Source organism: Euprymna scolopes, chromosome 3 (assembly GCF_053919585.1).
Source record: "Euprymna scolopes isolate OS-2025 chromosome 3, ASM5391958v1, whole genome shotgun sequence".
Lineage (NCBI taxonomy): Eukaryota > Metazoa > Mollusca > Cephalopoda > Sepiida > Sepiolidae > Euprymna > Euprymna scolopes.
The window spans coordinates 11,936,033-11,959,680 of NC_136484.1; the positions used below are offsets into that span (position 1 = coordinate 11,936,033).

A 23,648-nucleotide genomic window follows, 5' to 3' on the forward strand; every position below is an offset into this window, starting at 1 on the left:
ATATGTGCAATGTCATATTCGATATCATTTTTTATATGTGCGATGACAGATTCGATATCATTTTTTATATGTGCGATGTCAGATTCGATATCATTTTTTATATGTGCGATGTCATATTCGATATCATTTTTCATATGTGCGATGTCAGATTCGATATCATTTTTTATATGTGCAATGTCATATTCGATATCATTTTTTTCTATGTGCGATGTGAGATTCGATATCATTTTTTATATGTGCGATGTAAGATTCGATATCATTTTTTATATGTGCGATGTCATATTCGATATCATTTTTTATATGTTCGATGTCATATTCGATATCATTTTTTATATGTGCGATGTCAGATTCGATATCATTTTTATATGTGCGATGTCAGATTCGATATCATTTTTTATATGTGCGATGTCACATTCGACATCATTCTTTATATGTGCGATGTCAGATTCGATATCATTTTTTTATATGTGCAATGTCATATTCGATATCATTTTTTATATGTGCGATGTCAGATTCGATATCATTTTTTATATGTGCGATGTCAGATTCGATATCATTTTTTATATGTGCAATGTCATATTCGATATCATTTTTTATATGTGCGATGTCAGATTCGATATCATTTTTTTATATGTGCAATGTCATCTTCGATATCATTTTTTTATATGTGCGATGTGAGATTCGATATCATTTTTTATATGTGCGATGTCATATTCGATATCATTTTTTATATGTGCGATGTCATATTCGATATCATTTTTTATATGTGCGATGTCAGATTCGATATCATTTTTTATATGTGCGATGTCAGATTCGATATCATTTTTTATATATGCGATGTCAGATTCGATATCATTTTTTATATGTGCGATGTCAGATTCGATATCATTTTTTATATGTGCGATGTCAGATTCGATATCATTTTTTATATATGCGATGTCAGATTCGATATCATTTTTTTATATGTGCAATGTCATATTCGATATCATTTTTTATATGTGCGATGTCAGATTCGATATCATTCTATATATGTGCGATGTCACATTCGATATCATTCTTTATATGTGCGATGTCAGATTCGATATTATTCCTTATATGTACGATGTCAGATTCGATATTATTCCTTATATGTGCGATGCCAGATTCGATATTATTCCTTATATGTGCGATGTCAGATTCGATATCATTTTTTATATGTGCGATGTCAGATTCGATTCCAGTCTTGTTTAATGATCGCTATATTCCAACCGTCCTCTGTTATTGATGTTGGAGTAAAACTCGGTTCAGTTTTGTAGTTTTGTTGAAACACTCATTCTGATTCCATCATCTCTATCTGATGCAAATCCATGTGGTAACGCTAGTCATTTAAAATTGTCCGCACCCCGATCTCTAATCCGTCGCAGCCTCTATTGATCCCCGACCGCATAAGTTGCTAATACCACCTTATCGTTTTTAAAAAGATTTAAGCATTTCCACCTTTTAGAGAATAGATATATGTTCTGGTTTAAAAGATCTGTAGGGAGTTTCACCGACTTGAGGAAAGATAGTTCGCAGCAAAATAAAATCCACAAAATTATTATATTCAACAGTCTCCAATTTTCGTAGTACTAAACCAACTTTTTTTCGGTCTGATTACTGCTGACAATCTATACTAAAGAAATACACCTATCGTCTGTTCTAAGCTGAAAATGTTGTTGACAACTGGTGACTCGTTTGTAAAAAAAAAATATTCAAAGGTTGCCTTGGGGCATCCATGATTGTGGTCTTCAACAATAATGAAGGTACAGAATCGTTTTTTAAACCGTGTTCGTTTTAACAAAGCTCTACCCTTAAAAAACTTAGAGGTGGGGAACAGTAATTTATTTTCTTCGAAAGAAAATGATTCTTTTTTTATTTTTCATAGAAGAAACAAGAATATGTACGCGATAAAAATTGTACTGAAATATTTTACAGAGATGAGAGCAACAAATACTAAAATACAAACCGCCGACAGTTAATTTAATTGTCGATGACGAACAGAAATAAGCAAAAATTAAATTAAAAAATTCGAACCTTCTTTTGTTCAGTTGTTTCTTAAGTCTTTTTTCAGCTGTGTTGACGACAAAGCCTTAAATCCTACGTGAACACTGTCTAAGAGTAAAAAAAAAACGCGTTGTTTTTACTTTTGTCTATGTTATAATTGAAAATTTGTTATTTTTTCAATACGAAAATATTGTTTCGTACATTCTAGAATAGTCGTTCGTGTTATACGAACCCTGATATCGAGTGTACTTCGCCGTTTCTCGAATTTTTATCTCGGTAAGATTATACAAGAACTGACTTGTTTAAACTTGGGTTTCCTTAGTGGATTCTTCGAATTCTAATTACAAATATTATTACATGTTTAAAGATTTTAAAGGAAAACAAAAGACAAGAATAAAGTACAAAATTTATTAACAAAAGCATACAAAAGTGGGGGTTGTTCATCTAATCGACGAACAAATTAAGGCCTTGTTTTCATATATTTATTGTCTACGAATCAGTTCATTCCTAGCCAATGCAGGTATTTCCGCAACACCAAATTTGATCAAAGATTCGATATAAAAATTATTCATTATGCGATGTTTGGAAGCATATATTTATAAATGACATAAAGTCTATATTCCAAATTACAATATGTGATTCTTCTTATTATTTATTTCTTTCAGCATGTTAAAATGTTCAATTCTTGGTAGCATCTCTTTCGTAGCACAGAAACAATCATTTAATTATCAGGTCAATGTTGTTATGTTTTCCAGCCTGACTCATTAGAAGAGTAAGATCGCATTAACTTTAAAAGAAAATAAAAAGGATACGCGCAATCACAAATATGTTTTTGATATTTTTTGGATTTATATAATAATGCGCATATTCTTTTTTTTTTTTTTTTGGAACAACATCTTGAAATTGTAAAAATAAACGTGCTGTCATGTATTTGTATATGCACTATAGTTATATTTAACATTAATCGAGAATTAAGTTTGTTGAAATATGAGGCGAAAACATTTTTCAACAAACTTTATTCTCTCCATATAATGTTATTATTTACAGTGGAGAACGAAAATGACGGTTGTTTGCCTTTCTTGGGCGTTTAGTTGAACGCAGTTAGAGTTCTTTTCTTACAACAGTCTATCAAAAGCTGACATTTACCGTCTTATATATGAACCAGCGTTTATTTGGGCCTACGTCCAGGAAGATTCGACTTATTCAGACGTTAGAGTATAGAGCCAATCGAATTTGTTATTCTGGTAAACAAGAACGCGAATTAAAGATCGTCAAGGATATTTGTATTCAAAATGGTTACCCGGAGAATTTGATGATTATATAATTAAATATATATATATTTTTTTTAAGTATAATTCTCCTGCGGTCTTTGGTCCCTCCATGTGTCCTGACTATTAAAGGTCCCTTGGATTGGATAGCCTGGTCAGTTTTTGCATAGACGAATCATTAAATCTTTGTCAAATTGTTTCTCGACCGTCGCTCTACGGTTGGTCTTTGCTGTAAAGTTTGCATTTCCCCTAGTTGTTAAGGATGGTTTACCTTACATCACAAAAAGTAATGTAGTTCATTTATTACTTATTTATTTATTTATTTTTGCTTTTACCTATATAAGCAGATACTCGGAAATGTTTTATTTTATAATTGTGCTTTGAAAAAATATGTTTTAGAAATGAAATAAAGAAAACAGTTTTGCTGTTAAAAATTTTATTTTGTTATAAATTTTCTAGAAAATACAAATATAAACGCGTTTAGAAAATATTTAGTATTTAGTAACATGTTAATTCTATGTGAAAAAGTTGGGAGAAACATGTATAAAAAGAGTATTATTTCAAACAGGTGTCACAGTTTTATCATCTATATATATATATATATATATATATATATATGTATATAATTATAAAACACAAATGACCTTGTAACAGTGCATGTAACCCTCTTTCCGGTTTACAACATCGGCTGCGCATGCGCGCATAAACATTAACCCATAACAACGTAAACAAATAAACACAAATCGCCTTTTTTGCAGAGTTTGACCTGCGCAGTGAAATATTAAAGTTATTATTTCGAAATTATTATTTAGCATGGGAAGGGTGCTGTATAAAATAACTTAAACATAATACAGAAATGAGCGATGTAAAAATGGAGACAGTATTAACAATTGTTTATTTGGATAATTTAAACGTGAAAATGCACATTTACCTATAAGTATGGGCAACCACTTATAATTCAGGAATTGTTTTTTTTTTTAATAATCAATTATAATAAACAGAACGACTCATATAAATTTATCTATATTCTTTTTTTCATTTTAATATACTTTCATAGAAATGTTTATGTCAAAAAAAAACTATTTTCTTTACGTCACAAGTGTCACGCTCATACATGAATTCCATAGCTAATATAACATACTGACCCAACGGGTCACGGGTAGTCTAGTATATATATATATATATATATATATATATATATATATATATATATATATATATATATATATATATATAGATGGTCAATGGATATCAATAGATCTGGAGCGCGTTGTCATTCGACAGTGGTTCCGAATTTAATGTTTCTTATATTTTTAACTGAAAATGTTGAAGAGCTACAAGGCTGATGCTGGCACCATTAAAACTGCCGACATTTTTTGTCCCAGCAATTTTTTCTAAATAGTCACCACAATTCACACTATATTTTTATAGGAATTCGTTGACGCATCTATGCTTCTTACACATGTACATGACAGTGGTTACTTTCTTAAAGCCTCACACCGTCAATATCTGCAACAGTGACATATAACTTTCACATCAGATCTGTATAAATCTAAAGAAAAATCCGAATTAGAATCTCCTCTGGTCCACTTAAATGAAAAAGAAAAGGACATTGCTTAAGCAATATCTTTATGTTAATTTTAATTTTAATGGGTGACATGATTCGAAAAGCAAGACATTTGCTACATATAACATTTTTTGATGATATAATGTGGTAAATCTGGAAAAAAACAAAGGAAATACACCCCGCCCCATGTTTATATTTGCTCTTTTATGGATAGACGCGTAACTCTCTATCATTAGGCTACCTTGCGCGACTGCTGAAATGGGTCGCCTTTATGTTGATGTTATTTTTTTTTGTATGTTTTTGCTACACTTGTTTTGAAAATGAATTATACGAAAGCACATTTTTACCTAAATGCGAGTTGGGAATAATTTTCCCTCTGGCCAATTTTGATACCACCCCAAATGGCGAGCGGCATATGTATTATTTTTAAAATATAATTATCCACAGCCACGTGTTTCGTCGTCTACGACTCATCCGATTAACTGAATTTAGTGGAGTCCTGATGTCAAATCAGAAGTGATGTTGCGAGTTTGTCTCTATTTATCGTTATTTTTATGGCAAGTGCTCGACTGAGCTCCAATCTATGGTCAAATTTCTCACACTTTCACAAGAAACACTCGTTTAGCAGAAAACACTATCCATAACTACCCCAACTATTTACATGTGCCTAAACCTAAACGAAGATTCCATGGACAAAGCTTCTTTCTTAGAACTGCACACCTATGGAATTGTCTTCTGTTTTCCTGCTTTCCAGCTGATTACAATATGGTTGTCTTCAAGTCTAACGTAAACAAGTTTTTGATGAGCGGTTCCATATAAGTTAACAAATTTACCGAAATTACATTACTAACGATTACTATATTGCCCAAATTTCTACTGTATACTATTTAACCCTTATTCTCGAGTGGCCTCTTGGTCATGATAAGTGGCGAGATCCTTTGTAAAAAATAAGTTTCAAACGATGAACTCAATATTTAATTAACAAAATAGCTGCGTATTTATTTCGGAGGTGAATTCGAATGTTTTAAATTAAAATTGATATGATTTAGATTTAAAATCATCCTATTCATATATCTATACACATATATCACACGCATCACACACACACACCACACACATGTATTATTTTAAGCGGTGTTTTTTTTATTTTATATATACGTTTTGCTCTATTCAAGCTTGCTTGTTCCAGTTCCATTTACACCAAGCTTATATAACTATGTAATAATGAAGTATTAACAATAAACTTATATATAGATTAGGTTGTTTCTTTTTCTAAATAAAACCCATTAGTTTTATGGTCAACAGCTTAATAAATCAGTTCTGACCCAATTTATTTAAATTACTTTATAATTTATGCACACGTAGCTTATAGTAATATAAAATGTAGTAAATATTGGGATAGGCTTCACATATTCATATATTGTTTATGATTACTTACTTAGCACTTGTAATACGTATTTCAAAACACAAATATGACAAGTTATTAAAATTGTATATTCATATACACAGATATTAGCAGGTTTTAAGATTATTCTCGTGTAATCAACAAGTGCTTAAATTTTGTTGAAATGTTTCATATTTAATGTTAGTTTTAGAATAATTAAGCCTTATAGCAATCATCATTTTTTATTTTTTATTTTTTGCGGACCATTATCCTCGTCTTTTATTTAGTTGTTTCACGACGTTTGGACCAACTATTCCTCTGGCCTTCGTCAGGTGGTAACCGCGACGGGATAGGAACTCTGAATTTCCTGACTGCATCATCTGCAATTACTGCCTTCCGTAGTAGTTGTAGTTTCACCACGTTTTTGGCCAAGTAAGCCTTTGTCCAGTTTTGGGTAGGATTGAAACCGCTAACTTCCGACAATTCTCGTCTGGATCCGTAGATATTATGCGTCTATATAAACTGTGCCATGGGCCCCGAAGGGCGATCCAGGTTGCATTTTCGGGGCTTATAAATTCAAGTTTATTTATTATCTGATCTTCCATGGTCGGGTCCGTACCGAATGGTATCTATTAAGGAAGTAAGGCAAGTAAGTAAGTCATTGCATTGGATGCAGTCAAAAGATTCAGAGGTCCTATCCTGTTGTGGTTACCACCTGACAAAGGCTAGAGGAATAGTTGGCCGAAACGTCGTGAAACAACTAAGAAAAGATGAGAATAATGATCCGCAATAAATAAAAATTAATAAATAATATTCATCTCAATAATGAATTCCAATTAAAATAATATATGCTTTCCTTTTATTCTTTAGGGACAGTGTGACCTAATTTAGCCAACGAATATTATCAGTTAAATAATTAAAAATATGAAATAAAAAATGTTTGTCTTTAGTTAGGAATATGAGAGTAAAAACAGTAATGCATATGTAAATTAATGCAGAATTTTTATTTTATTAAAACAAGAAATTTTGAGTTAATGAAGTATTTTTTCACTGAAATTAAATTAAACAGAATCCAACAAATATATACATTAATGATGAAAAAAAACAATCTATATACATAAATTAACATACACACACATACATATCTATATATACATATATGTATATATATACAGAGATATATATATATATATATATATATATATATATATATATATATATATATATATATATGTATAAGCCTGAAGAGTCCTAGAGTGGATGAAACGCCGAATATTCAGTGTAGCTTAATCGCCATATATATTTTATAAATTACTAACTAGCTCTACCTGAGTATTGAGCACTTTTGAAGTAAATACTTAAAGTTCACGCATAAATCTATACTTTCGTATATTGATTTGATGTGAGTAAATTGAGTAGGTATATACATATATATATATATATTATATACATATATATATATGTGTGTGTGTGTGTGTGTGTGTGTGTGTGTGTGTGTGTGTACTGTCGATTGCTGGCTTCAAGATAAAAAGGTATAATTTTAAGTTTCCACTTAACATTAGTGACAATCCTGAAAAGCACTTGTTATGTAATCTTACTATTGAAATTCACGGTTTTCTTTTTTTTATTAATGCTTTTCTGAAGCAATATTGGTTAAATAATTGCGTAATTATTATCATAGCTAATATGAAAACGACTAAAAAACACAGAATACAAATAGCAATGTAGTAACTAGGCAAACTAGAAAAAAATCCTGGCATTCCACTGGGATCGCCGTTCACCTGTATTGTAATATTTCTCATTGTACTCCAATGTCGCCGCATACTTTTGATAACTCTTTTCATAACTGCATACTCGTGGTGTTTGTTTGCTTTTTCATCCGTCACAGCAATCATACCTGGACGAATCGGGTATAATGGATCCTCAAAATAACGCTCGATATTGGCCAAAACGTATTGGCGATTGTTGTTTGTGAGTTTTAGTCTCAGCTTTTCTGCTAAAACTCCAATCCATACATCGGTCGGCATAAAAGGAGGGTTTGTGAATGATGCCTTGTACAATTTATTAATTACTTTTATATGAGCCGCATAACCCCACCCATGACAATAAGGTGGATAATATTTCCCTTTATATAAATAGTCAGGTCTCATATTTTTAAATGACGGAACACGACGATGGTTGGCTGGAGCATTGCCGACTGGATAACAAATAGCGAAATGATCATCATATTGACCCATGGAATGATCCTGTAGAAGATAGTAGATCACTTTCTCGATATCGATAAGAACTTCATCATTAGTGATCATAACATAATCAGCATTTGGACAAAAAGTCACTGTCCATTTCCAAGCCGTAACTACTTTTTTGATTAAATTAAGATATGTTTCGGGAAAGTCTTCCTGGATGATATCTCTATGATGTTGGCTTTCATTTCGAACCAAATTTTCAATATGCGGGTCATTGCTTTTTGCAAAGATAAACGCATATTTTACAATTAAACTTTTTCGATGGGGCATTGGACTTTCACGTTTTAACATTTCCCGTATAATGTCTCTCCATTGTGAATGGGAAAAATGTGTACGAATGAGGATAAGAAGAAAAACATTCCTGTTCCCTGTGCATAAGCTTGGTTCGTTAAGTATTATACTGTAGTTATGATTATTCGTAAGGTTGTGGCTGTAATAGTATTTGTCAACTTTAGAACGTTTTGGTTGTGGGTAAAGATTTACTTTCATCTCCGTCAGCATCTTTCTTCTCTGCAGAATGTACGGCATGTTATCCATTCCTGTTTAAGATAAAAACAATTTGTATTTCGGTATTTTTCTATGTGACTGAGAATTTGAATATATTTGGATTATGTGGAAAACTCTTCAAAATTGAATATTATTTTCACAACGATTCGACCGTTGTAAACTGCAACCATTCTCAGGTTCATTTTGTTGAACTTAGAAATATTTATGTCGAACTCGAGGATCGGTCAGGATATGCCGTACATAAATTTTATTAAATCCATGCGGTTAGATTGTATTATCCCTATCAGTAATGACTGCATCACCTGCATGGTGGGAAGTAATTTCAATATCAAGAAGACAGTGACAAAAATACTGATTATTGCATAACACATACGTTATTAAGCTGCACGCTATTGTGGTATCCATAATACATATAAGTAGTCAGGTCTAAGTTATAAATTTCTATACGTATTTCCGAGTTTGACATAAATATTTCCATGTTAGACAAAATTAACGTTATGCATATGGGACGTTAAATTACTTGAAATATTGTAAGAATGATATCCAAAATAGGTACAGTAGCCTTAATAATCCAAATAATACAATATATATATATATATATATATATATATATATATATATATATATATATATATGTGTGTGTGTGTGTGTGTGTGTGTGTGTGTATATATATATATATATATATATATATATATATATATTATAAGGTAAAATTTAAAGCCAAGAACAATGCGAGATTTTTTCTTATATAGAGTAAAATTAAATGAAAACAAAAGAAATACATTTCTTTTTTTGTTGTTTGTTTTTCTTTTTCACACAAATTTTAACTCTAAACAACAGTAATTTTTTTTCTGTTGTATTCAATGGTGTTATAAATCTCAATATATATTCAGACCTATTAGTCCTTTTTCAAGTCTTTTTTCGCTGTCTTCTCTTGAAAAAGGACTAATAGGTCTGAAATATATTGAGATTATAAGTGTCACGATTTTACCGGGTGGCGCTTTAGTCACGCATTATTTTGAATCAGTAATAAATTTACCGTCTAATAAATTTTAAAATTTTCGTTTCAGAATGTTGCCGATAAAGCATTGACAATTGATCACGGAAACATTTAACACTGAGCAACGAACCAAAATTAACGAGCTTTATTTTGAAAATTGTCATTCAATTATCTTGACTCAACGTGCTCAGAGCACAATTGATCCTCTTGTGAAACAGTTTTCGCACTCGTATCAGACAATATTGCTGAGAACCCAAACACTTTAACTCGAAGACTGGCTACTGAAGATAGGGATGCCTAGAAGGTCACTTCCAATGAATTCTGGGGGAATTGAACCTGTTTCCATACTAAATTCAAATGTTACAGGCATTGCAATCCACTGTTTTGCAGCTTCGCTTATGCTGTTCATATTCAGTAATTAGCCAGAGAACACAATAACTTCATCCTTAAGCTGATAATGCGTGACGAATCCCATTTTCACGTGAACGGTTTGGTGAATAAACAAAATTGCCGAATATGGGCAATTGAAAATCCAAGAACCGTCCACCAGCGTAAGTTGCATTCATTAAATTTTACCGTATAGTGTAGTGATACACCAGAAAGAGTCATAGGTCTTTATTTCTTTCAAGACGAGGGAGGTGTGGTGACGGTAACTGCACAGCGCTATCAAGAAAATATTGAAAATTATTACAGAAAAGCTATTCAGGACAATCCGGAAATGTAGTTCTAAAAAGATGGCGCGATTTCTCACACGGCCCATCAAACTATGGTGCTCCGAAGGGGATCAATTGGCGAGCGTTTATTTAGCAGATTTCCGGATTTTAACTGGCCCTTAAGTTCACCCGATTTGACAGCCCCTGACTTTTTTCTTTTGGGGCTATTTTAAAGAAAGATTATATGTGAAAAAATCCAAGAACAATTCAAGAACTTAAAAACAACATCATAGATGAAATCCTACAACAAGAGCCTGTTATTTAAAGAAGTGTAAATGAAAATGCTATAAGTAGAATCCGAGTTTGTGAAGCCAAAAATGGTGGCTATTGAAAGGATATAAAGTAGAACAACTCATGTAAAAAATTACCAGCTAAATGTATTATTTATAAGTTGACAGTAGTAAATTAATTTAAATGTTGAAGTGTTTATTACCTAAACAAAACGATGCGTGTGTTTTGCGCCACCCTTTATTTCATTAACTATATATATATATATATATATATATATATATATATATATATATATATATATATATATATATTTACTATTAATCATTTATTTATAAAAGAAATCGAATTGTTTCGGGAATCCAAAGTAGTTATGTATGGTATGTTGGCAGTATTGTGGTCAATCATAACCTTATATAGGACTAGTATAGACCAACAAAAAGCACGTAGATAACCATATCCCTTTCTTCCCAATTATTGAGTAGCCTTGTGCGTATTTTTTGTCACCCAACCAGGCCCGGATAATTATTTAGCCCGATACTGTTACTGTTTACTGTTTACAACACGTTTGAACCAAAGTCAAACTATTATAAAAAAAAAAACTAAAAAAAAAAACAAATAAATAAAATAAAATGTAATATAAAATAAATAATTTAGAAATATAAAATAAGAATGGAGAATGAAAAAAAACCCTAACCATATACTACCCACAAGTTCCGAGCGAAAATAAGTTTTAGTAAAGAATGAAATAATAATGGTCTTAATGCAATGAAAACTTAACAGATATAAAAAGTATATGTATTAGAGAACCGAGCAAGCAATATATATATATATATATATATATATATATATATATATATATATATATATATATGTATGTGTGTGTATGTGTGTGCATGTATGTATGTATGTATGCATATGTCTGTGCGTGTTGTTTATTTGTTTTTGTTGGCGATACTTTTTGAACGAATTCAGTTATTCATACGAAAGAGCATTTTACCCAAATGCGAGTTGGAAATAATTTTTACTCAAATGCAAGTTGGGAATAAGGTCAGTTTCTCAACACTTTTGGCCTTAATGGAAGGAATACAGCTATGGTTGCAAATGTTCTTAAATAACAGCAAGGGAGACTTTATTCCAAATATTAATCGTATGTTATATCTTCCCTCTTTTGTAAATAAGGTAGCACCACAGATTTTTCCAGTATCAAATAATCCTTATACACTGGGGGATTTACTTGAAAGCCAAAGAGGGGAGATATAGCATATGAAAAATATATGGCATCTAGTCTCTCTTTATTGTTATTTCCGCTCATTTGGAATCATAGCGACAATTTTATTGACCCTTCCATCAAGGGCAGTGGTGTAGGGGAAATATAGGATATTTTGTAATTCATATGAAAACCTAGGAAAACAAATTACTATGATTGAATTATTTTATAACTATAAAATAAGTACCAAAAATAGAATCTGGATGATGGATGATCCCCGGATATTCCGACCTTAACGACAAATGTCACATAGCGTCCTATACAATTCAAGTTATTACTCTTCCAACAAGCATTTATGTGTAAAATTTAGATCGATAGTCGCTGATATTTGAAATTTAAACTTGCCAAAAAAGGTTATTGATATATATATATATATATATATATATATATATATATATATATATATATATATATATATATATATATACGTTTTATTTTTTGTTACCGTATCTTTCTGTTAAGTTGCATTATTGTTTCGGCTATACGGCCGTTTTTTTGGCCGTCTGTAGCGTCCTCTGACTTTTACAGCAATGTTTGCTATTTTGGAATGAAAGAGTGGAAGAGTGAATGAGGTCAGGGGGGTGGGGAGGAGGGTGGAAGAGAGGAAGGGAACAAGGAGGGAAGGTGGGGGCGTTTGGTATGTCGATAATGTTTTAGTTTTGGGGTTTAAGGAACTTGTGGGGGAGGGTCTGGGAAGTTCATTTCTGGTGTGGCTGAGGGCATAGGGATACATTAGGGGAAGGGGAATATGCGGGGGTGGGAGGAGGGGGTTACTTTAAAATTCGAGTCTTAGTGTTAAAGTATTTAGTGTCTCGTTGGTGAGGTGGTTTCTTAGTAAGTATGTCTTGAGTTGTTGGGTGTTCGCTTATGTTTGGAGGCGGGGGGCTATGATTCGGTTTATTTATTTTTAGTTTTTAATTTGTTGCTTATTGTTTGGAGCGTGTCAGCTAGCGGTCGCAGCCACGGGTACACACATGCGCACCAACATATATATATATATATATATATATATATAGAGATATATATATATATATATATATATATATATATATATATATATATATATATATATATATACTTAAAAGAAACGGTCAAGGGTACACATAAATGTCCGCCCCGTCGTGTAACTATATGTGTATATGTGCGCCTGCATGCATAGACACCTGCGTTGTTCTCACTTGCGTCCAAATTTCTTTAAGGTGCTAAGATTGGGTGCGCGTGCGTAGGCATGGATGCGCACGTACACAGATACATACATCGACGCCCCTGCCCTCAAGGAGGCGATTATACTGGCTCCTATGCGCATATTGATTCAGGCATATTAGCACCCCACGCATACGTTCAAGCATATTTGCTCTACAACAGTATTCTTCAGTTTTTATTAATTACCATCTCCACTATATATATATATATATATATATATATATATATATATATATATATATATATATATATATATATACTCGTAGCCATATTGAAATATTCATATTGTTAGTTCCATGGAACGAATCTACTTGAAAATTGGCAGGCTTTTTAGAAGATTATAAATTATTTTATGATTAAAAATATGTGTCTATGAGTAAAGAAGAACCCATATGCCCAAATTTGCCCGCATTCGTATATATAGTGTCAAGGCTAGCCAGCTTTCGTTTTGCTGCTTTCGAATCAATTTTGCTTATGGTTTTTATGTGCTTGCCAGACTACTAATATACTGGTAATATATGTGGGCCATTACTATTTGCAAAAATACACCAATGTTTGACAATTATGTTTTTTCTATGAGGCTTTGAATGTTTATGGTTCAACATTTCACGTATAATCTCTCTCCAATGCATATGTGCATAATGAGTCCGAATCAGAATAAGAAGAACAATATTCCTATCCTGAATGCATAAGCTTGGTTCGTTAAGATATATTTGAATATCGACTTATCGAATATATCTTAACAAGCACTTTGAAATTATCAATGTTCATATCAATAAAAATAGAGAAAGAAATTATTTTATCATTATAAGGAATGGTACATTCTGCAGAGGAAAAGAAATGCTGGAGGAGATTAAAGTAAATCTGCACCAGCAGCCAAAACAATCAAAAGTTGCCAAATACTATTACATCCATAACCTAACAAGCAGTAACAACTATAGAATAATAATTAAGGAACCAAACTTATTCATTCAGGAATATTTTTCTTCAAGAAAAGCTTTAAAGGTTAAGAGCAGCATTTATTAACAACATACCTTTAATCTTAACCAAAAAGGCCAAGCACAAAACTGTTACTGTCAGACTGGCCGACGGACCGACCGACCGACCGACCGACCGACTGAGTGACTTATAGAGTCGCTTGCACGCGACTAAAAAACAGTATTACATACTTGATTGTCATGCCGAAAATAGTATTTCAGAAAATAACGAAAATTCCTCAAGTAGAAAGTTATTTCCAGTTTAAATTCATTTTTACTAAAAAAAGGGAAAATCGTTTTTATTTTAGTCGTTATAAAGTACGACAGTAGAGAATAAATGGAGGAGACATAACTCTGAAAAGAATATTTTAAATTACTTGTGTCATGGCTACAATATTTCTTGTATATGGTGATCGACTCTTTATTTTTACTAAAAACACCATGATAGCTGTTCTACACGATGGATTTTAGTAATTTTTGGATATATTGCTATTCTCGACATGGCAATTAAATAGGTAATACTGTTGTTAATAAATGCTGTTCTTAGCTTTTTGAGCTTTGCTTTGGCTTTTTTGTCAAGATCAAAGTGTAGTATCTGTTCCGGCAGATACTGCAAGCAAAGACCAGATGTGGGGGCAACCCCACATGCCTGACCTTTAACCAGCTCCCATTTCCCACCTCTCGGGAGCTGGTCCCCTTTTTCCCTTCCCCCTCCCTTCACTCCTCACATTAAAAATTGGCCTTGTGCCTAATTTGCTCGGTGGGCGAGCAAATAAATACCATCAAAGTGTAGTATCTGTTCCGGCAGATACTGCAAGCAAATACCATATGTGGGGGCAGCCTCACATATATATGACCTTGGTCAATGTAGGGGCAACCCTTCATACCAATTGTCACAATCCAGCTCCCCTACTCCCCGTGGAGCTGGCCCCCATTTCCCCTTCACTCCTCACATTAAAAATCGGTTTTGTGCCTAATTTGCTCGGTGGGGGAGCAAATAAATACTAATCCAACATATATGACCTTGGTCAATGTAGGGGCAACCCTTCATGCCAATTGATACTATCCAGCTCCCCTACTTCTCGGGTAGTTGGTCCCCATTTCCCCTTCACTCCTCACATTCAAAATCCGCCTTGTGCCTAATTTGCTCGGTGGGGGGGCAAATAAATACCCTTTTCTTGGCCTTTTGGTCAAGATCAAAGTGTAGTATCTATCCTTACTACATGCTGTACTTATGTTTTTAACTTTGTGATATAAAGTGAGGGATCCCTTTTCTGTATTAATTTAATGTAAAATGATCACCCACTTTACAACCAGTCAGTCTCAAATCCATTCAAGTCATTCTCTGGATCATTCAAGACGTTTCTGAAGGATTCCAATTATTTTTTAAGCATTCAAGTCATTCTTAAGGTTATTCAATTCATCCTTAAGTTCATTTAAGTCATTCTAAGTCATTTACTTTTTATTTTTTTAAGTCATTTCAGCCCATTTTTCGGTCATTTTATTTATCTTTAAGAATTTCATGTCAATCCTAAATTCACGCATTTATTCATTACACGAGAGCATGCGACGAATGGCTGTCAGCCGTGTTTCTAAAAACGCACCATTAAAAACTATATGTTGACTATATCTCGTAACAAGCACCAATATCTCTTATTAAATTATGTAAATAAATTTCTAAACGTGGATATTATTCTCAGTACATTTAGTCCTTTGTAAACTCCGGCCTTTGTTAGATCCACATTGTTGAACTTAAGAATGTTTATGTAAAACTCGGGAATCAGTGCATTATTTATTAGGTTACTCATAAATATAATGGCATAAGTCCATGCATTCCTTATTTCGAATATAACTGCTAACTGATTATCAGTACTGTACTGATTTATGTTTGATAAAAAAATATTCCCGAATTAAACAGTATGCATTTGATAAATGTTGGAATTTCATCGGTTGAGGACTTATGAGAATAGAAGGCAATATCGGGAAAATATTCCGATTAATATCAATAATACAAATCGCATATATATATATATATATATATATATATATATATATATATATATATCCGGTTATAAGATAGACGAATATTGGCTGAAGAGAGCTTGATAAGGATACTTAAAACGGGCCTTATTATCGGGCTTGAAACCGACGGTACCAATGATCTGTCTCAACTAACAACTTTCTGTACAGAATATATATATATATATATATATATATAATTATTTTTTTACTATAATAATTAAATACCTACAGACACTAGTGTTTCATCCTTTCGGGATTCTTCAGTGCAGGGTGTCATGATTACTACCAGTCGAACGATTCGAACCCCGCGACACGAGACATCTCTGGGTCGATTAGCGGAGGCCGTATCCATTCGGCTACCATTAACCGTGTGAAATAGCGTTGAATTTTAAACATTTTAATTGAAATGTTCATTACGTCAGACAGACAGTGATCAAATCGTTATACGATGATCTACGCATAAGAGCTAAATTGACCGACTTTTAATTCAACTGAAAGTGCTCAACGATAAGAAACGAATTTCTTAAAGGGGCTGTCATAATTATATATTACTATAATAATTAAATACCTACAGACACTAGTGTTTCATCCTTTCGGGATTCTTCAGTGCAGGGTGTCACGATTACTACCAGTCGAACGATTCGAACCCCGCGACACGAGACATCTCTGGCTCGATTAGCGGAGGCCGTATCCATTCGGCTACTATTAACCGTGTGAAATAGCGTTGAATTTCAAACATTTTAATTTAAATGTTCATTACATAAGACAGACATATATATATTATAAATGTTTATTTGTGAAATATGGCTCATTTCAATGTATACAGTTTTCGTTTACCGGCTTTAGATCGTTATGTTAAAAACCCAATCACCGTTAATTTCGAGTTAAGGTCAATGTATCTATTTAATTGGTGTAGAGCATTTTTAGTGCAAAACTTTGTTGAAATTCAACAACTATATATTTTTTTCTTTTTTATAACTTTTGTTTATTTCTTCCTGGATTTTTTATTAAAGCCGGTTTGTTAATGGGGTGGCAATTTTATGATCTTATGTGTTCTGGATATTTTTATGAACACGTAAAATGATAAAATTGCTATCCCATTAACGAAACGGCTGTAATGAAGAAATACGGATTAAATTAAAAAAAGTTATAAAAAATAAAAAAAATATAAGTCTTTGAATTTCAGCAAAGTTTTGCTATATATATATATATATATATATATATATATATATATATATATATATATATATATATATATATATATATATTTACTGTGTGTATTAAAGCAGTTTTCTTTTGTTTACCGAAACATTTTAACCATAAGAGGAATACTATTCATGATTGTACTTCATCTTTTTTTTAAATAAATTATGTTTATAAATTGACGCATGTTCAACATGTATCATTAGCACTTCCGTTGCCAAATTATATTTAGCTATGCATTTTTAGGTCAAACTATAACAATTTACATTCCATGTGTAACGCTCTTTAGATCAAGGTAAAAAGCAAGTTACTTTTGTTTGATTCTTTTTTTCTTATCTTAATGTAATATCAATAGCAGTTTTTCATACACACACGCTATATATATATATATATATATATATATATATATATATATATATTTATATATATTTATATATATATATATATATGTGAAAATATTATGTTGTCCCCCGGCAAAAGGAGGGTGAATCTGTAAATTCACCCCTGCCGTTCGTTCGTCTGTTCGTTTTTCGCCCATTCGTCTATCCGCACTTTTCTCAATAACTATGCCTTGGAATTTTTTAAATTTTGCACAAACATTACGAATAAAAAAAGTAGCAAAACGGAATTTCCGGTTGCTCCCCTTGGATTTCCCTTTCCGGTCAAAATGGTAAAAAATGACACTTCAGTGCTTATTAAAAAAAAAGAAATTGATGCCGTGGATTTATATTAAACTTTTTGAAAAGTTACAACTAACTCATTTGTATATAATTTTGTTTGTCTATGCTTCGACATAACTCGTGGATGTGCCCTATGGACTCTTTTAGAGCTAATAAAAACACTCTATTTTTGAAACTATTTAACACATTTTTATATTTATTGTATATTTATATGTGTTTTTATTAAGCCATTACTATAGTTATATCATGCACTAATTTATCTCCGATAATTTCTTACTCTATCTTTACCTTTATATCAATAATATTATTATGTTTTTCTTTAATTATATCTTATTTTTATATTGTCTTATTTTCTTATTCTTCTATTTATTTATGTTTACTTTAACTTATACTTCATCTTTTTATTATGTATTATGCTTTCTGAACTATTTAATCTCATCACGATTTTTTAAAATATTATTTTTATTTGTATTTTTATTTTTTCAATTATTATTATTATTGTTTTGGGATCTTTAATTTTAATTACTGGAACTTTTACTTTTAAATCATTAACTTCAGAGTGATAAATGCGACTTATGTTTAAGAAGACAGCTTAATTATCAATGAATAAGGTCGTCTCAGGGTGTTTTATTCTTTACGCACATATGTGCGTGTGATGTGTATGTCTCCGAGTGGATTGCTGATACGCATATAGATATGTGTGTGTATGCCTAACTGGAAACCTTATATGCTATTTTGTCTTTATGCACCCCCACTTGCGCTGACCTCTTTCTTACTTCCCTTCTATTTATTTCTTCTATGCTAGACAATACCCATGTTTTATACATGTTTAGTCAAACCCTTAATCTAAGTTTATTTCAACTGTTTTTACCCCTTCCACTCTTTATAATAATGTCATCATGCTAACCCCATTAGTCTTTCTCCCGTTTTGCTGTTCTTTCGTTTTTCGTTTTTCTTTTCACTTTTTGTTTTCCTTTCCTTTTTTATTCCTTTTTACTCCTTCCATTCATCCTCTAAAATTTTCACATTCTTTTTCCCCTATCGCCTTCTATTTTGAGTCTAAAATTACACTTAATATCACCCCTCCCACTTTAATGTAGGTTTTTCTTGGAATTTGTTGGATGGTATGAATCGGTCTATACCTACAATTATCATTCGGTCAGGTCTGATACTATAGAGGACACATCCTTTTTAAACATGGAATGCAGCGGTAGATCAGATATAAATGTACGGAAGCTATCCCAGTCAGCCATTGAGTATGGATATACTGTACGGTGGCGGGATACGTCTGAAGACTTGTTGCATTTCATTTTTATCTTAACTGATGCAAACGAGCGGTCGGAAGATCCCAGAGGAGATAGAACGGACCATAAAAATAGCTCAGGGGATGTTGAGAGGAAAAGTTCTAGAAGGCGTACATACTGACCGGTAGTGTCGGACACACGGGTGTGTTCGTGAACAATCTGAGTGAGGTCATAGGTAATAGGGAAATTATGACAGAACCTCCCCTCATCATATGTTTGAATGGGTCAGCCATTCCACAATGTGGATATTGAAGTCACCACAGATGTGAATGTTAGCCGAAGGATGAGCAGACAAGATGTTGTCAATTTTCTCAGATATGCTCTTAATGATAGTAACTCCGCTGTTGTGGGGGCGATAGAAGGCAAATTAAATACAGTTGTGTAAGCAAGTGCAACCCGGAAGCACATATAGGGTAAATTTAGGTGTTCTCTGGAGATATCTTTGCCACACGGAAAGCCATATTTAATGTAGAGACATATTCCATTCGATCTTGGGGATCAGATTTAGATGTTAAGTTAGAGTATCCATTAATTATGAACTCATCTAGGGAAGTGGTCGGCCCTATGCCAGTTTCGCTAAGGAAGAATATGTCCGGTTTCGTCTTCTGCAATTGGGGTTGAACCTTTAGAAGGTTGGAACGTAGACATCTGATATTAGAGAAGGAGACATGGTAATAGGGGTCTACGTTGAAGGATTGGGTTCTAGGTTTGTTCGTGTTTGTGTTTTTTTTTTCTGGAGATAATTCATGTTGAGGTTTTGGGGTTTGTGGAACAGGTTGACAGACATGGTTAGAACAGGTTAGTGTGGGAAAGTAAAAGAAAAGGTAGGAAATTTAGTTTTGCTGCTTTGGAGTGAATTTTGCTTAAGATTTTTCCTTGTTTGATTGTCACCCCTGTGGACTTGCCAGACATCTAATATAATGAGAATATACGCATGTACATTAGTGTAATTCAGTAAGCAAATAAATAAAATACTGAATTGATATTAGTTTGAATGTAATAAATTTTATTTTTTTGCGTTATTGAAATCAAAAATTTCGGAAAATATTTAAAATGTAATTGTATATTTTTATAGTAATTCGGTGTTTGTGCATCTATGTTATTGCACGTTTTAAAATAGTATTTTCAAGTTAAATGCGTTCTTTACGATATGTTTGCTTATTAAATTTCTAGGTAAAAGTACAGAATAGTTACAAAACATATTCTCTTCTCTATGTTTAGAATACTAAATAATAACGTTAATATTTCAGTGCAGTTACATAGTGGCACACATACCAGTCATTTAATGCAAATTCAAGGAAGACATATTTGTGTATCAATGGAGTTAGAATTTTTAACGAGCATACTTTATTATACATGAATTTATTTAGAAAGTCCTATAATGTACCTATTTACAATGCCTCCCCACGGGACAGAGTTAGAGACCAGGGTCGTTTTTTTAACGTGGAGAAAAGGTACACAAATAATAAATTGTCTCAGTCGTGAAGGATTTCCCCTCCACTGAAAGAGAACGAGAAATGGAAGTGCCGCATCTGAAGAACAGATAATGTAGCTGCAATTCTTTGAAATCCGATGAAACCATGCACATATATTAATAACAAGGTGTGATTATTACCTATTTCAACCAGGCTTAGCATTATTATTAGCTATTTCAACCAGGCTTTGCTAATTAGGATATTGTTGACAGAAAATAACTTAAATAGTCGACTACGCCTACACTTAAAAAGTATAGCAACACCGCAAAAAATACAGATTAAAATGTAAAAATAGAAATTATAAGTATTTCCAGAAGATTTATTGGAGTCAGCGTAGAAATACATTCCAGAATTATTCATCTTACTCCAATGTCGACGCATACTTTTTATAATACTTTCCATGACCTTCAACTCGTGGTTCTTGGTCTCAAGATCTGTTACAGCTATCATGCCCTGACGGATCGGGTATAATGAATCCGCAAAATACTTTGCGACCTTATACAAAACAAACCGATCTCTGTGATCCATGATCTTTAGCCTGAGCTTTTCCGACAAAATCCCAATCCAAGCATCGGTCGGCATAAAAGTAGGGTTTGTAAATGATGCCTTGTATAGTTTATTAATAACCTTGACATGGGCCACGTAGCCCCAACCATGGCAATAAGGGGGGAAATATTCACCTATATATAAAGACTTAGGCGGCATAGCTTGGTAACGCGCTAACTGTCGAAACATCGGCTTTATGTTAACTCGTGAGTAGCAAAGAGCGAAATGATCGTCGTTCGGACTCATTGAATAATCTTGCAAAAGAAAGCTGATAATTTTATCGAGGTCAAGGAGGAGTTCATCATTCAGGATCATAACATATTCGGCATTTGGACAATAATTTACTGTCCATTTCCAAGCTGTGATCACCTTCTTTGTTAAATTAAAATAAGACTCATGAAAATCTTCCTGAATGATATCTCTATAATGTTTACTTTCATTCCGTATCAAGTTCTCAATATGTGGGTCACCGCTGTTTCCGAATAAAAAAATATACTTGACAATTAATACTTTGCGATGAGGCATTGGACTCTGGTGTTTTACCAGTTCACGTATGATAGCTCTCCATTTCACGTGACCATAAAATGTTCGATAAATGATGAGTAGAAACACCTGATTGTGTTTACGACACAAATCTGGCTCGTTTATTGTTATATTGTAATTGTGTTTCCGTATCGGGTGGGAAACGTAATACATTTTGTTAATTTTGGAGTCTTTTGGTCGTGGGTGAAGAGTTATTTCCATTTTCTCTAGCATCTCCTTCCTCTCCAGAAAGTAAGGTGTTTCCACAATTCCTGTTTGATATAAAGCATGTGTACATTTTAGTATATTTTTATTTATTTATAAAATGTTTACTACATATCTACAATAAAAGTATTTAAAGTCTAACAGCATCTGGATATTGACAGGCAAGCTTCTGAAAAGAATAAGGAATTTTTGGATCGTCGAAAGTTCATATATATATATATATATATATATATATATATATATATATATATATATATATATATATATATATATATTTATATATATTAAGGGGATATGAACAGCAGTCTAAAGAGTATTTTAATCAGATAGTAAAATCACTAATATAATTAAAATACAAGAAAAAAACAGTGCTCGTGGTAATGCAGATATATAATAAGCTCAATAGCATATATCCTAGAGCTATTTTTATATTTAGTAAGATGATTGATAATTTATAATTAAAATTAAAAATTAAAAATCTGTTTCATAAGAAGGAACAACAAAGCCAATACATTGTACGATCGTTTCGGAAACGATGCTATTATTGGGAAAGACATTAAGTCATGTATAATAATTTTAACATTTAGTTTTTTGAAAAAAAGTCTCCTCATCAGAAAAAAAAATTGGGTGTTTAAAAAAAGACAGCAAAATAAACCTAGTATGTTTTAAGTAAGGCAGATGTATCTTATAATGGTTCGCCTTTTGAAACTCGTAATTATCATCGTCAAAGCATCCATTTGGATGTTAAATGTAGCCGCTGCCTTACTTAAAAAATACTAGGTTTACTTTGGTGTCTAAAAAAGAAACACCCAATAGTTTTGCTGATGATGAGACTTTGTTTCAAAAAACTATATGGTAAAATTATTGTCCATGACTTAATGTCTATCTCAATAAAAACATCGTTTCCGAAACGATCGTACAATTTATTGGCTTTGTTGTTCCTTCTTATGAAACAGATTTTTAATTTTAATTTTAATTATAAATTATTAATCATCTTACTATATATATATATATATATATATATATATATATATATATATATATATATATATATATATATATATATATATATACAGGGTGTCTATAAATTCGTGTGCACTTTAAAAAAAAATTTAACTTTATTTATATTTGGGATAGAAATAATTTGTTAAAATTGTTCTAAAGTTTCATGTATCTAGTTTTAAGTATAGCCATTGAATAAGTTTTCTTCACAAAATTCGTAACAAATTTTAGATAAGTAAGAAATAAGTAACAAATATTTTCTGTTGTTTTTCAGAATCAATTTG

At 32.1% G+C, this 23,648-nt stretch overlaps 1 protein-coding gene across 3 annotated transcripts in view; it reads right to left on the reverse strand.

Moving 5' to 3' along the window:
* Positions 1-2,416: 2,416 nt before the first annotated feature.
* LOC145253104 (beta-1,3-galactosyltransferase 1-like) overlaps positions 2,417-23,648 on the reverse strand; it is a 42,970-nt gene continuing 21,738 nt past the window's right edge. For 2 of the 3 annotated variants that reach the window (XM_080112906.1, XM_080112908.1), the window contains one exon: positions 2,417-9,026. In XM_080112906.1, coding sequence (XP_079969032.1) covers positions 7,849-9,026 — 1,178 coding nt within the window. In that variant the 3' untranslated portion in view covers positions 2,417-7,848. Of the gene's footprint in view, positions 9,027-20,582; positions 22,410-23,648 lie in introns of those variants that run through there. The other variant, XM_080112907.1, reaches the window with a different exon arrangement.